This window comes from Dendropsophus ebraccatus, chromosome 2, assembly GCF_027789765.1.
Source record: "Dendropsophus ebraccatus isolate aDenEbr1 chromosome 2, aDenEbr1.pat, whole genome shotgun sequence".
In the NCBI taxonomy this organism is placed as follows: domain Eukaryota; kingdom Metazoa; phylum Chordata; class Amphibia; order Anura; family Hylidae; genus Dendropsophus; species Dendropsophus ebraccatus.
The window spans coordinates 141,841,091-141,856,960 of record NC_091455.1 but is presented as its reverse complement, the minus strand read 5'-3'; the positions used below and the strand labels follow the sequence as shown (position 1 = coordinate 141,856,960).

The window sequence follows — 15,870 nt, the reverse complement described above, 5'->3', positions numbered from 1 at the left end:
TATCTGAACGTTTTTGCAAGCATGGAACGTAGGTTTTACCTGTACATGGGACCGCAGCATCTATAGGGAATCTGGAGATCTGCTCCCTCCAACCCCCCTTTTGGCACCCCCCACCCCCCCGGAGCTGCACAAGTGATTGCACGGCTCCGGTGGTAGGGGGGGGGGGGGGGGGTGTATCTGAAGCATAGCAACCCAGACGCTGCACAATGCATGTGGGCTGCTATGGTTATAACAATCAGGCCCCTACACTGAGGCAGGGGTCGGATCGTTTGAATGAGCTTTCAGCTGTAATGCTGACAGCTCATTCACTATATAATGCATTACAGCATAGATCGTGAGCTGTAATGCATTATATATATGAAAAAGTTATAGTAAAAAAACTACACAAATACAAAAAATAAATCAATTAAATAAAAATAAATAAGTATACCCATTTCCCATCCCCCCTTTATAAATGATCCTCTATAAATGAGATACTTATATCATCGTGTCCTTAACCCCTTCACGTCAGCCATCTGTATATATACGTTCCTATTGCACATGCCCCGTGCAGTAGGAATGTACATATACGTTCCTGACTGACAGGGGCTTTGTGATGAGAACGGGATCGCTGCAGGGACAGCGATCCCGTTCTCATCTGTGTACAGCACCGGAGATAATGAGGATCAGCTGCGATCCCGCAGCTGACCCCCATTAACCCCTTAGTCACCGCCGAAACGGCGGTCACTAATGGGCCGGTGCCGCCGCTGTATTTCATCTCCCCCCACCGTGAATCCACGGTGGGGGGAGATGAAATAAGTAAAAATCAGACCCCAGATCAGCCCCCTAGTGCCCCAGTCACTAACCCCCCCTCCCGCAGCGGCCATCGGATCCAAGATGGCCGCCGCGATCACTGTGAACAGACTAATGTCTGTTCACAGTGATCAAAAAAGAAAAATGAATGAAAGCCCCATGCTCTCCGCCACCGGAGGTAGCGGAGAGCATGGGGCAGTCATCGGGACCCCCCCTGTGGGGTCCCGGTACAAGCGATCAGCGGTATATACTATATACCACTGATCGCTTGTGCCATGTGCCGCCGGCACTTTTTATCCCGTCACCATGAATGATTGGTGACAGGGGATAAAAAGTGATGTCCCCCCACCCCCCAAGTCGCCCTCCACCCCCCCTGTCACCCCCGTCCCCCAGTCACCCCCCCTTCCCCATATACTCACCGGATCCACGGAGCTCCTTCCTCCTCGACGTCCTGGCTGGTTATGAAGTGCGCATGCGCTCCACAACCAGCCAAGCTCTGAAAATTTAAAGTGACAGAGACCAATTTGGTCTCTGTCACTGAACTATGATTACTGTGATAGAAAATATCACAGTAATCATAGTAATACAGTGAAAATGAATGTATAAAGTACAAAAAGTGACAAACATACAAAAAAATAAAACACACTTTTTATTATAGTAATAATTACAGTTTACTCCCAAATTACCCCTAACCCCCCCCCAGATTACCCGTAACCACCGCAGGTTGCCCGTAACCACCCAAGGTTGTTCGTAATCACGTCAGATTGCACGTAACCCCCCAGATTACCCGTAACCACCGCACGTTGCCCGTAACCACCGCACGTTGCCCGTAACCACCGCACGTTGCCCGTAACCACCGCACGTTGCCCGTAACCACCGCACGTTGCCCGTAACCACCGCACGTTGCCCGTAACCACCGCACGTTGCCCGTAACCACCGCACGTTGCCCGTAACCACCGCACGTTGCCCGTAACCACCGCACGTTGCCAGTGACCCCCTCCAGATTGTCCGTAATCACCCCAGATTGCCTGTAACCACCCCAAATTACATGTAACCACCCCAGATTAGCTATAAGCACTTCACTCTATCCGTAACAATTCTAGATTGTCTGTAACCCCTCCAGGTTGCCCCTAACCACCGCAGGTTGGGCATAACCACCGCAGGTTGGGCATAACCACCCCAGATTGCCCGTAATCATGCCAGATTACATGTAACCCCCCAGATTGCACGCAACCACCGCACGTCGCCTCTGACCACCGCACGTCGCCTCTGACCACCGCACGTCGCCTCTGACCACCGCACGTCGCCTCTGACCACCGCACGTCGCCTCTGACCACCGCACGTCGCCTCTGACCACCGCACGTCGCCTCTGACCACCGCACGTCGCCTCTGACCACCGCACGTCGCCTCTGACCACCGCACGTCGCCTCTGACCACCGCACGTCGCCTCTGACCACCGCACGTCGCCTCTGACCACCGCACGTCGCCTCTGACCACCGCACGTCGCCTCTGACCACCGCACGTCGCCTCTGACCACCCCACGTCGCCCCTGACCACCCCACGTCGCCCCTGACCACCCCACGTCGCCCCTGACCACCCCACGTCGCCCCTGACCACCCCACGTCGCCCCTGACCACCCCACGTCGCCCCTGACCACCCCACGTCGCCCCTGACCACCCCACGTCGCCCCTGACCACCCCACGTCGCCCCTGACCACCCCACGTCGCCCGTATCCACCCCAGACTGCCCGTAACCACCCCAGACTGCCCGTAACCACCCCACATTACCTGTAATCTAATTTTTTTTATTGTATTTTAGTAACTGCGCTATTCTAATAACCATTACTAGCTGCGGTTTTGCTCCAGCAAATTGGCGCTCCTTCCCTTCTGAGCCCTGCTGTGTGCCCATACAGTGGTTTATGCCCACATATGGGGTACCGTTTTGGGGTACATTTTTTTATCCTGTTCCTTGTGAAATTTGAAATTTCAAACTAAACCAACATATTATTGGAAAAATTCAAGTTTTTCATTTTTACTGGCCAATTTTGAATACTTTCCTCTAATACCTGTGGGGCCAAAATGCTCATCCTACCCCTATATGAATTCTTTGAGGGGTGTACTTTCCGAAATGGGGTGACTTTTGGGGGGATTCTATTCTGTAGACACTACAGGGGCGCTGCAAATGCACCTGGTGCTCAGAAACTTCTTCAGAAAAATCTGCAGAGAAAATGCTATTTGGCGCTCCTTCCCTTCTGAGCCCGGCTGTGTGCCCATACAGTGGTTTATGCCCACATATGGGGTACCGTTCTACTCAGGAGACCCTGCGTTACAGATTTTGGGGTGAATTTTCTCTCCTGTTCGTGAAATTGAGAAATTTCCAACTAAAGGAACATATTATTGGAAAAATTCGAGTTTTTCATTTTTACTGGCCAATTTTGAATACTTTCCTCTAATACCTGTGGGGCCAAAATGCTCATCCTACCCCTATATGAATTCTTTGAGGGGTGTACTTTCCGAAATGGGGTGACTTTTGGGGGGATTCTATTCTGTAGACACTACAGGGGCGCTGCAAATGCACCTGGTGCTCAGAAACTTCTTCAGAAAAATCTGCAGAGAAAATGCTATTTGGCGCTCCTTCCCTTCTGAGCCCGGCTGTGTGCCCATACAGTGGTTTATGCCCACATATGGGGTACCGTTCTACTCAGGAGACCCTGCGTTACAGATTTTGGGGTGAATTTTCTCTCCTGTTCGTGAAATTGAGAAATTTCCAACTAAAGGAACATATTATTGGAAAAATTCGAGTTTTTCATTTTTACTGTCTACTTTTGAATACTTTCCTCTAATACCTGTGGGGTCAAAATGCCCATCACACACCAAGATGAATTCTTTGAGGTGTGCACTTTCCAAAATGGGGTGACTTATGGCGAGATTTTACTCCGCTGGCACTACAGGGGCACTGCAAACCCACCTGGCGCTCAGAAACTTCTTCAGCAAAATCTGCATTGAAAAAGCTAATTGGCGCTCCTTCCCTTCTGAGCCCTGATGTGTGCCCATACAGTGGTTTATACCGACATATGAGGTACCTTTTTACTCAGGAGAACCTGCGTTACAAATTTTGGGGTACTTTTTTTCTCTTGTTTCTCGTGAAATTGAGAAATTTCAAACTAAACGAACATATTATTGGGAAAATTTGAGTTTTTCATTTTTACTGTCTAATTTTGAATACTTTCCTCTAACACCTGTGGGGTCAAATTGCTCATCCTACCCCAAGATGAATTCTTTGAGGGGTGTACTTTCCAAAATGGGGTGACTTATGGGTTTTTTTCTCTCTGCTGACACTACAGGGGCACTGCAAATGCACCTGGCGCTCGGAAACTTCTTCAGCAAAATCTGCAATGGAAAAGCTAATTGGCGCTCCTTCCCTTCTGAGCCCCGCTGTGTGCCCATGCAGTGGTTTACGCCCACATATGGGGTACCGTAGTACTCAAGAGAACATGTGTTACAAATTTTGGGGTGCTTTTTCTCATGTTCCTTTTGAAAATGAGAAACTTTAATCTAAATGTATATATTATTGGAAAATTTTAATTTTTCATTTTTTTACAGCCTAATGGTGAATACTTTCCTCCAGCCCCTGTAGGGTTAAAATGCTCATTATACCCCTAGATTAATTCTTTAAGGTGTCTAGTTTCCAAAATGGGGTCACTTATGGGGGTTTCCAGTATACAAACCTCCTAAATCAACTTAAAATAAGAACTGGTCCCTAAAAAAATCAGTTTTGGAAACTTTCACGAAAATGTGGTAATTTGCTGATACATTTCTAACCCCCGTAACACCCTAAAAAAGTAAAATATGTTTATGAAATGAAGCCAGAATAAAGAGGACATATTGGTAATGTGACTTAGTAACTAATTTATGTAATACAACTTTCTTTTTTTAGAAGCAGAGAATTTCAAAGTTCATAAAATGCTAATTTTTTCAATTTTTCATGATATTTTGATGTTTTTCACAAAAAACACACAAAGTAGTGACCAAATTTTGCCACTAATATAAAGTGCCATATGTGACGAAAAAACAATCTCAGAATCGATAGCATACGTTAAAGCATCACTGAGCTATAAGCGCATAAAGTGAGACAGGTCAGATTTTGAAAAATGAGCCTGGTCTTTTAGGTGCAAATAGGCTCGGTCTTGAAGGGGTTAATGACCCCGTCTATTAACCCTACAAAAACACACACACAAAAAAAATTTAATGCAACAGCTCACTGCAATGGCAAGATACAGACCCACTACAGACACGAAAATAGTTAAAAGCAGCCCCCCCAACTGCCAAAAAAACCTTCCACAAAAATAATGAGGCTCTTTGATACCATTTGAAAATGGTGTGTAAACTACCCCACCACGTTACGGTGGCCTCATACACAAGGCAGTCCTACACTGTACTATGGCCTCTCCATGGCATGAAATACGCCTATGCTCTGGGCATGCAAGATCTGTCTTATACCGACACAAGTAATTACACCACCTGGGTGGGATAGGTGGAGTGCACGACCAATTAGAGGCAGCCACTCCTCCATCTGGAACACAGGAAAAAAAAAGGACAAATTTGGTCATCGCTCCTAGAACCCGTTACATTAATTATCCCGCACGATTAACGCCACCAAAAAATTTTATCAAAATGATTTTTTTTTTTTTTTGTTCATCCCACCTCCTAAAAAATCTAGAAAAAAAGCTATCAAAACGACACATGCACCCAAAAGATGTACCACTAAAAATGTCAGCTTATGCCGCAAAAAAAAAGCCCTCAATAACTCTTTTGGCAAAAAAATAAAAATACGAACAGTATTAGTAGTATGAATGTCATAAACTATAACAAAAGCTATATAAAATGGATATCACTGTAATTGTACGGACCTGATGAATGAAGATAACATGTCAAGTAACTTATAATAAACGGCGTACAAACAAATTATTAAAAACAGCTGCTAAGTTCATTTTTTTTATAATTCATACCACCTCATAAAAAGTTTATAAAAAATGGTGTCACTTGTCCCCCAGAATGGTACGGATGGAAACGTCAACTTGTCTTAAACAAATATTTTGGCACCGCAAGGCCTCTCTGACATGATATAAAGGCTAAAAAATACTGAAATAAAAATTGCCCAAAATTCACCAGGTCTCTGTCATGTCTGATGTCTGTGGTTGAGTCAGGTGACTCACTGTGGCGACATACGGGGGATTTCTAGAAGCATTGGAATAAGAGGACTCAATAGTGAGTAGTATATATCAGTTGGTATTTGCTTTGTTAGAGGAAAAAAAAATTAATTTTAAATTTCCTCTCCAACTTGCTTAAATATCTGCGAAACACCTAAAGGGTTAATAAACTTATAAAATACTACTTTGAATACTTTGAGGGGTGCAGTTTTTACAGTGGAGAGATTTATGGGGGTAACTAACACACAGACCCCACAAATCCACTTCAGAACTTAACTGGTCCCTAATAAAATTAGAATTTGAAATTTTCCTGAAAATTTGAAAAATTAATGCCTCTAACATCCTCTAACATTAAAAGTCCTCTAACATCCTAAAAAGTAAAATGACGTTCACAAAATGACATCACCATAAAGTAGACATGTTGTAGATGTTGCAGTAATATTTAGTTTATGTGGCATGACTATCTTTCCTAAGAAAAGAGAATTTTTAATATAAAGAAATGTAAATTTTTTACATTTTGGGGCAAATGTTTTTTTTTTTTTTTGTTTTTTTTTACAAAGACCTACTGAGTGTATCAACCAAAGTATATCACAAACACAAAGAGGAATATGTCACGTAAAAACAATCACTACATAAAGAGAGACTGGTCAGATTTGAAAAATAGGCCCTAAGCTTCAAGGCCAAAACAGGTTGCGGCGGCAAGGGGTTAAATTGTACTGTACAGTATAGTACTGTACTGATTTAAAATAGGCACTTTACCTGTAAGGGTAAATTCACACGGGCATATCAGCTGCGAGTTTAACCTAGCGATAAATCCGCAGATTAAAACGCTGCGAGAAGGTTTGTCATGTAAGTCAATGGCAAACTCAACTCGCAGCGTGTTTGTAGCGTCGCTCATCTTTATTCAACCGACGATAACACTAATGTTAACACGATGATCCACATGATTTAAAAAACGCGATCCACAGCTTCACGCGATTTTTGGGATTTTGCGGGAATATCGCTGCGGGCCCGCCTGTGTGAATTTACCCTGATACTCATTTATTACATTGAAATTATTGCTGGGTGCAGGAACACTGCTTGGTTCTCAAACTGCCCTCCTGAACCAATTAAGTTAGAGAACAAAGGTACCACTGTATAGCTTTTGTTTTAAAGCATGATAACTAAAAATAAATAATAAATTGCGAACTTGCTTTATTTCACATCCCCTGTTGGCAACTACTGAAAGACTAATCGTCCTTTTACACAGAGTGATAAATTGCTTAAGGGGGTTGGCCACTTTATAGTTAAATTGCTCAGTGTACAGTACAGTAAGTGCACTCACTACTGTATGTACTGACAGAAGGTCCCCATACAGCTAAAATCAGACTCCCCTCCTCCAGGCTGGGCTGCCCTGCTCTGTGGTGTTTTGGTCCATAAGATGTCTGACATGGAGGAGCATGTGACCAGGCCCCGCCCCGCAGTGTCCACCACTGAGCCTGTATATGCCTATGGAGGACACAGGGGACAGGGCTTGGTCACATGCTCCTCCATGTCAGCCATTTTATGGACTGAAGCAAAACAGAGCAGGGCAGCCCAGCCTGGTGAAGGGGAGTCTGATTTTAGCTTTGAGGTACACAGGGAACAGCCAATAGTAAAATAGGTCAGTACAAAGTATAAGTAAGTGTGCTCAATGTATATACTAAGTGGCTAACCCCTTTAATCATTCGTTTAATGATTTTGAAGTGACAATTTGGTTTTTACACCAATTAATATATAGACTAAGAGAAATCTTTCGCTTTAAGATCGTTTAAGGCCAACCCGCACAGCAGGGTGAATATGCCACTGTTTAGACGAAGTGGTCTGCAAATTATCAGTATGTAACCAGCGATGATTTGCGAACATGTTGAAAGATTCTCGCTCGTCACTTGATTGTTTGCTGCATTTAGACGTTATAGCTCAGATTTGAACAATAGTTCCTCAGTGTAAAAGGACCATTAGATTAGCTGCAGTTCTTAAGCATTTTTAACCAATAAGATTTTAGCTCATATGTAGTTTAGATTGAATAAGGTTTGCCTACTGTATAGCTGCTTTTCTCAAATTTTTCTTCCATTTTGTTACAGCCTTCCTCTTTGGCAAGATTGTCATGAGTTGTGGAGTAAGAAACGTAGAAGGCAGAAACAAATGGGCATGGCTGATGATTCAACAGCACCAAAACTGCCTCGGAAAGACTTATCTGTGGGCCTAGACGACAGCAGAAACAGCACACCCCAGGGCATACAGGCATCCTCTCAAAAAGCTCAGGGATTTCCTGGGGTTGGATTAGGTAAGAATGTGACGTTGTATATCTGTGGCTAACAGGAACGGATTAGTGTGTGTAAATACTAATCATCTCATTTAGGTGCTTTACAAACCTTTCCTGGTATGCTTTATTATACTGTATACTGTGTGCTAGAATGGTTTCAGAGTCATGTCTTCACCATTTTTTTTTTCTGACGATTGCCTGTCTGAAAAAGTTAGGCAATGAAGCAAGCTGTATTCTGCTAAAACCAGGCTGCGTTTTATCAGTCTGCAACACAGCTATTCACTATTAGGCCAGTTTTACGCATACTGCATCGCAGTGGATTTCATTCCGCTGAAAGAGTGTAGCCCCTGCCCACTTAACCCAGTACAGTATTAGCCATGCATTACCTGCCTGTGTTCCTGCCTGCTTCTCTGGCTCCTTGATGTTCTGCTCAGCCAATTGGTGGCTTCAGCCAGACAGTGCACTGAGTGGAAAGCCAGGAGCAAGAGAAGCAGATGGGAACACGGGCATGTAAAGTTAGCAGAGGCTACAGTTTTGAAGCATAATGAAAATCTGCAGCGAGAATGTAGAGCCATAGGAAATCACATTACCTAGTATCGCAGCGGATTTACTGAAAACCAGTTAAATGAAACACTTATGGGCGGAACTTTGCTTTAAGTCTACCTACCAATACACACTGGGATTTGCAGTCAAATTTGATATTTTTCTTTATATATTTTAAGGTCACTCAAGTACTGGACAGCAGCTGAATCAGAGTCAAGTGGCTATATTGCTGAATTTACTGCAGTCTCAGACCAGTGTCAGCATGGCCCAGTTTGCCCAGGTTATGAACATTAAGGTGAACCCTGAAACTCAGCAGCAGCTGAATAATATAAATCTTCCGGCTGGTATTCTAGCATCATCTAATAAACCCCCCGAACCTAAAGAGGAGCCTCCTGTTCCATCTGCAACAACTGTTCCTGAGCTTCTTTCCCTACCATTATTGACGTTACCTAAGACTACAGAAGAAACAGCTCAAGCTACTATTCAAAGCACCTTTTCAGTCTTAATGTCTCAGCTGTTAAAAGAACAGGAACTAAAGCAAAGCCCTGAGGCATTACAAGTGCCTCCTGAGAATAAGTCAGATGAGGAATCCCTAAAGCCCAGACGTCCTCCCAGCCCTGCGCCTGTAGGTATGTACTGTTGCTCCTTGAACAGGAAAACTGGAGGAAATGTTTGAAGTGCTAAACCTGTTTACACGTCAAAGATTTCTCAGAATAGGCTATTCCGCTTGAGTTCCTGTGCTACAGAGGGTTGAGGAGTATGCTGACATAAGATTGCCCTGGGAGTTTGTTGTGTTATTGTGTGTGTTAGCGAGCAGGTTATAAAGCACCAGAAGAAATATTGGTGCACGTTAATGCAGTAAATTATTATAGCATGTACTGTATACCACAAGATTGTGCACACCAATGGAGCAGCATTGCTACAGTCCAGCCCATCTAGCACAAACTTTCTCTAGGTAGACCTATTGTCTCATGGGTGGACTCTTTTTACATATTACTGAAGTTGCATATCAAGGTAAATTTGAAAACTCGTGTTAACGTTTGCTGGGTGTATAAGGTATAGGAAGACCCCCACCCCACCCAAATTATGCGTACAAGCACCTTATTGACCTTATTGTGAAATTCATAAATAGTGAAAAATATATTTAAATATTGATACTGACACAGTCCTGTTTGAGGGGGTTAAAATTCACACCGTGCTCCGTTTTTTACTTTGAGTGAAGGAGAGGGCACATGCGCATCCGCTTCCTCCCTTCTCCGCTCAAAGAAATGACATGTCATTTCTTTGAGCGGAGAGCGGGTCAGCAGAGGAGTGTGCGCCCTCTCATTCACTCAAAGCAGCACACTCAGCACGGCGGGAATTCCGACCTTCTTGCTCAGTGTGAACGGGGCCTTTGGGCGTAAAGCAGATCTGCAGCAGAAAATTCTGCTTGGAAATTCTGCTGTGTGAACAACAGAGCGGAAATACCATTGATACAATGAGACATTGCCCTGTTTATTCTTTTACGGGACGAATTTCAAGCAGAATTTAAGAGCGGATTCCTCTTCAATTCCTCGCCTTTTGCTCAGTGTGCATGAGCCCTAAGGGTATGTGCACACTGAGGAATAGGCGAGGAATTGAAAAGGAATCTGCTCTTAATTTCCGCTTAAAATACCTCCCAAAAATATGAACAGAGCAATGTCCCATTGTGTTTAATGGAATTTTCCCTCTGTTGTTCACACTGCAGAATTTCCAAGCAAAATTTTCTGCCAAAGATCTGCTTTCCGCCCAGAGGATTGACGTGTCAATTCTTTTGGCAGATTCTACCAGAGGAATCCTATAGAAGTCAGTGGGGGCTTTAATTCTGCTTGAATTCCGCTCGACTTCGGCTCAAATTCTGCTCCTATTCTGCCAGAGCTGAATAGGCGAGGAATTTCAAGCAGAAAGCTTTCCTCTTCAATTCCTCGCTAAATACTCGCCTATTCCTCATTGTGAATATACCCTAATGATGACAGGATGTAGAGGGAAAACATTTTTTAAACCATGGACACTGACTTGGACAATGGGGGAAATTTATCAAACTGGGTAAAAGTAAGGCAGCTCACTGAACCTCCGCTGGGAAACCTGGATGGTGCACGGGACAGCTGTGTGGCACACAGCAAATGCAAAGACGAAGAAAGATTGTCCGTCTCCAGATATCCAGTCCCATAAAAGCAAACTTTTATTTGAAGGTGAAACAGGTACTCCTAGTCCAAAGGATAGACATGTTTCGGGCTACATGCCCTTAAACTAGAAACTTCAAGTTTAAGGGCATGTAGCCCGAAACATGTCGATCCTTTGGACTAGGAGTATCTGTTTCATCTTCAAATAAAAGTTTGCTTTTATGGGACTGGATATCTGGAGCCAGACAATCTTTCTTCGAGAGTTATCAAATGGGGTGTAAAGTGAAACTGGGTTGCCCCTAACAATCAATCAGATTCCACCTTTCATTTTCCAAAGCGTTTGTCAGGAATGAAAGGTTGAATCTGATTGGTTGCTAGGGGCAACTGAGCTAGTTTCACTTTACACCATGTTTGATAAATCTCCCCCAATGTATTACAGAACAGAATTTGGAGTTCCTGGTATCTTCATTTATGATGATGACAGGAGCTCTGAAATTGTTTAAATCTGCACTACTGTACTGCACAGAATGTGTGAATGCTTCGTAAGGAGGAATGGTTCTTCTGTCTTTCCTTTATCCATGATAAATTTTGCATGTTAACACAAAACGGTCCTGAAATCTGGCTAAAATTTTTAATTATTTTTATATAAGTATGTATATTATTGGGAATATTGTTTTCTATGCTTGAAATAATTTCCAGAGTGCTTCTTTAAGGTCTGAAGTGACCTTATTTTTATAGAGAATACTGTACAATTATCATAAATATATATTTGTTTTCTCTCCTTGATTAGTTGAAAATTCTAGTGAGGCCAGCCTTGAGCCAACTCCTAAGGATCTACCAAATGAACAGAACGTTCCTCACATCTTGCCTCCAGATCAGCGGCCTCCTGAGCCGCCAGAACCACCGCCTGTGGGTGAGGAAGACCTTGATTACCGGACAGAGAGGCAGCAGGTAGAAAATGCCAACATGCCTGCTGGTGACCCTCATGCACAAGTAAAGGCAGCACTCTTACAGATTATTGCTCAGCACCAGGCTCAGGAACAGGACAAAATTGGTACAGATTACACTGATGGGGCATCTTTTCTGAAGGCACCGGACTGCACTGAAAACTTACGACAAACTTTCCTGCCAGCCACATATAGCAGTGACATGACTGCTCACGTGCCTGGTGTTGCCCTTTTGGAAGGACATCTTGAAAATCAACCTGTTGACAACTACAGTACTTCATCTCAGATTAGTAATCGGCTCCCTGCACATACGGCCTTTCCCGAGTCCTTTTGTAACTCTGCCACCACTTACAGGGACAGCTACCTCAGTGCTGGCTCTATGTTGTTCAGTGGTGACAAAGACCACAGATTTGAGTATAGTCAAAGCCCTACAATACTTTTGGGAAATAATCTCTCTGCAGGGTTGGACAGTCGTACCTTGCCAACACAAATGCCTGATTTTGGCTTCAGCACTAATGTACCAGAGCATCTTGGTTTACCTTCTATAATGCACAGACCTGCGTGGGCATCTCCTCACCAGGGCCCCCCCTTCTCTCAAGGACATGGAGGACATATGGGTACCTATGTCAGAGGTCGGGGGAGGGGTTTACCATTCTAATTTTTTCCCTCAGGCAAAATATTTCTATCTGGAATGACTTTTTACTTTTCAGCATGGTTGCATTTTACAGCAGCCGAACAGTAGACTTGATAATTGATTGGACAACAGCTTTATTTTTATGTAAAAAAATAAAATAAAAAAATGGTCTTGCAATACAACAGGAAACAGTGGGAGGTATGGGGATAACTGCAATTGATTCTGTGTTTGAGAGCTGAGTAATTTACACTTTGACAGATACTAGTGGAAAACTTTATTTTGTACCTTCATTTTTAGTTGGATATTAATTTTAAGGACATCCTATTTAGTTTTGCCCCCTCGCACTTGCAGAAATTTTGAAAAATCCAGCACACTCGTGCATATTTTTTTTGTACATTTGGACCAATGTTTTTGGTAACGCCAGGGCAGTGCTTTAATTCCTTGATATGTTTCTTTGTACAAAACTACCTTTGGTCAAAGGTCACTGTCGGTTCCTTCACAGCTTTCTGTGTCATTGTGAAACTTGTGCTCATTTCAGACAGAAAAACAAAACACATTTTTCTTGTGATGCAAACGTTTTATCAACTGTTCTTTCTACTAAGCATAAGGAAATAAACGTTGATTAAAACGCCTATAATTCTGAAGTCTCATCTTATGTGAAATGTTTTTCTAAGCTAAAATGGTGCTGTTTAACTTACTGTATGCTTGCACCTCTGTGTTCCAGTCTGTCAATTTTTTTTTTCTTGTAAATGTGAGAATATGTTCAGCAGGCAGAGAGACGCAAAGCTCATAAATAATAACTGATTAGGCCAAAGACATGGAAGTCTGCTCATTGCTACTAGCATTGCCTGAATGTGTTGTGCTTTGTTGTGTTTTGTTTTTGTTTTTTTGTTTTCTAGAGAAAAAAGTGGAGAGGAGCTCTAAGTAGCAAGATGGGGACCCAGTATTTGTGAGAGTAACCTCTTCCAACAAAATGATGGCTCAAAGGGTTTGTCCACTTTGATCAGAGTGTACATGAGAAATTTTGAGCAAAACACATGGCCTGCCTTTATATACACTGCTCAAAAAATAAAGTACCCTCATAACTAGAGATGAGCGACCCTCGAGCATGCTCTAGTCCATCCGAACCCGATCGTTCAGCATTTGATTCGCATTGGCTGCTGAAGTTGCAAAAAGCCCTAAGGCTATCTAAAAACATGGATATAGTCATTGGCTGTATCCATGTTTTCCAGACAACCTTAGAGCGTTATCCAACTTCGGCAGCCCCCGCTAATCAAATACCGAACGTTCGGGTTCAGATGGACTCGAGCATGCTCGAGGTTCGCTCATCTCTACTCAACACATCCTAGATCTGAATGAATAAAATATTCTCATTAAATACTTTGTTCTGTACAATGTTTAATGTTGGAAAACACAATAATGCGTATCCAACTTTGATGTACTGTGCTTAAAACAAGTGAAAATGACGCTCTGTATTGTGTGTGGCCTCCATGTGCCTGGATGACCTCTCTACAATACCTGGACATTTTCCTGTTGAGGTTGTGAATGGTTTCCTGAGGGATCTCCTCCCAGACCTTGACTTAAAGCATCTGCCAACTCTTGGACAGACATGATGGATGGAGCAAGACATGATGTCCCAGATGTGCTCAGGTCTGGGGACTAGGTGGGCCAGTCCATACCTTCAATGCCTTCATCTTGCAGTAACTGCTGATACACTTCAGCCACATGAGACCTGGCAATGTCCTGCACAGTGTTGGGCTGTGCTGTGAGCACAACCCCCATCTGTAAACGTTGGGCCCTCATACCATATTCATAGGGTAGCTTCACACGGGCGGGCGCGCAGCGAGATTCTCGCTGCGAGCCCGGCAGGTCCTGTCAGTTTCCATAAACTACATACTTGCTGCGGACCGCAGCGAGTATGTAATTGTACCGCGCTTAACCCCTTCTACTCCCGCCGGCTCCCCCGCTGTAAGCAGCATACATTACCTGTCCTTGCTGCACGGGTCCGGCGTCCTGCTCTCCCGCCCGGCCAATCAGTGGCTGCGGCTGGGCAACACACTAATTGGCCGGATGGGAGAGCAGGACGCCGGACCCGAGCAGCAAGGACAGGTAATGTATGCTGCTTACAGCGGGGGAGCCGGCGGGAGTAGAAGGGGTTAAGCGCGGTACAATTACATACTCGCTGCGGTCCGCAGCAAGTATGTAGTTTATGGGAACTGCCAGGACCTGCCGGGCTCGCAGCGAGACTCTCGCTGCGAGCCCGCCCGTGTGAAGCTACCCATAGTCTGTTTCTAATTGTGCAGACACATGCACGTTTGTGGCCTGCTGGAGGTCATTTTGCGAGGCTCTGGCTGTGCTCTCTCTGTTTCTCCTTGCACAAAGGCAGAGGTAGTGGTCGCATCTTCTGGTAGCGCCTTTTGGACACTATGCTGACAGACACAGCAAACCACCTTGTCATAGCTCACATTGAGGTACAATCCTGGATGAGCTGCACTACCTGAACCACTTGTGTGGGTTGTAGAGTCCGTCTCATGCTACCACAAGTGTGAAAGCACCACCAACATTCAAAAGTGACCAAAACATCAGCCAGAAAGCATAGGTACCGAGAAGTGGTCTGTGGTTACCACCTGCAAAAAAAACTCCTTAAGGGTAGCTTCACACGTAGTGTATAGTTGCAGATGCGCAGCGGATTTTTATAAATGAATTAACACAGCATTAAATCCGCCAAATTTGTGGATCTGCTGCGGATCCGGAGCAGATTTGATGGTGCAGATTTGATGCTGTGTTCTTTCATTCAGTCGGATCTGCTGCGGATTTGCAGCAGAAAATCTGGTGCGATACGGTACGTGTGAAGCTACCCTTAATGTGTGTCTTGCTAATTGCAAATAATTTCCACCTGTTGTCTATTCCATTTGCTTAACAGCATGTGAAATTGATTGTCAATCAGTGTTGCTTTCTAATGGTGCATTTACACAGAAATTTATCTGACAGATTTCTGAAGCCAAATACAGGAACAGACTATAGACAAAGAACAGGTCATAAAGGAAACACTGAGATTGACAGATTTTTGAGCCAAAGCCAGGAATGGATTAGAAAAAAGGAGAAATGTCAGTGTTTCCTTTATGACCTGTTCTTTGTCTATAGTCTGTTCCTGGTTTTGGCTTAAAAAATCTGTCAGATAAATCTGTCTGTGTAAACGCACCATTAGGGTCCATTTACACAAATCATTCTGTGTAAATGGACCCTTACTTGGAGCAATATTGTGTTAAGTGTTCCCTTTATTACTTTGAGCAGTGTACATTAGATAAACGTTTTAACTG

At 43.8% G+C, this 15,870-nt stretch overlaps 1 protein-coding gene across 2 annotated transcripts in view; it reads left to right on the top strand.

Annotated features, from left to right (window-relative positions):
- The window catches only part of CDK13 (cyclin dependent kinase 13), a 52,131-nt gene extending 38,944 nt beyond the window's left edge, over positions 1-13,187 (top strand). The window contains exons 12-14 of one of the 2 annotated variants that reach the window (XM_069958406.1): positions 8,104-8,306; positions 9,008-9,457; positions 11,760-13,187. In XM_069958406.1, the coding sequence (XP_069814507.1) occupies positions 8,104-8,306; positions 9,008-9,457; positions 11,760-12,574 (1,468 nt within the window). In that variant the 3' untranslated portion in view covers positions 12,575-13,187. The remainder of the gene's footprint in view (positions 1-8,103; positions 8,307-9,007; positions 9,458-11,759) is intronic. The other variant, XM_069958407.1, reaches the window with a different exon arrangement.
- The last annotated feature ends 2,683 nt before the right edge of the window (positions 13,188-15,870 follow it).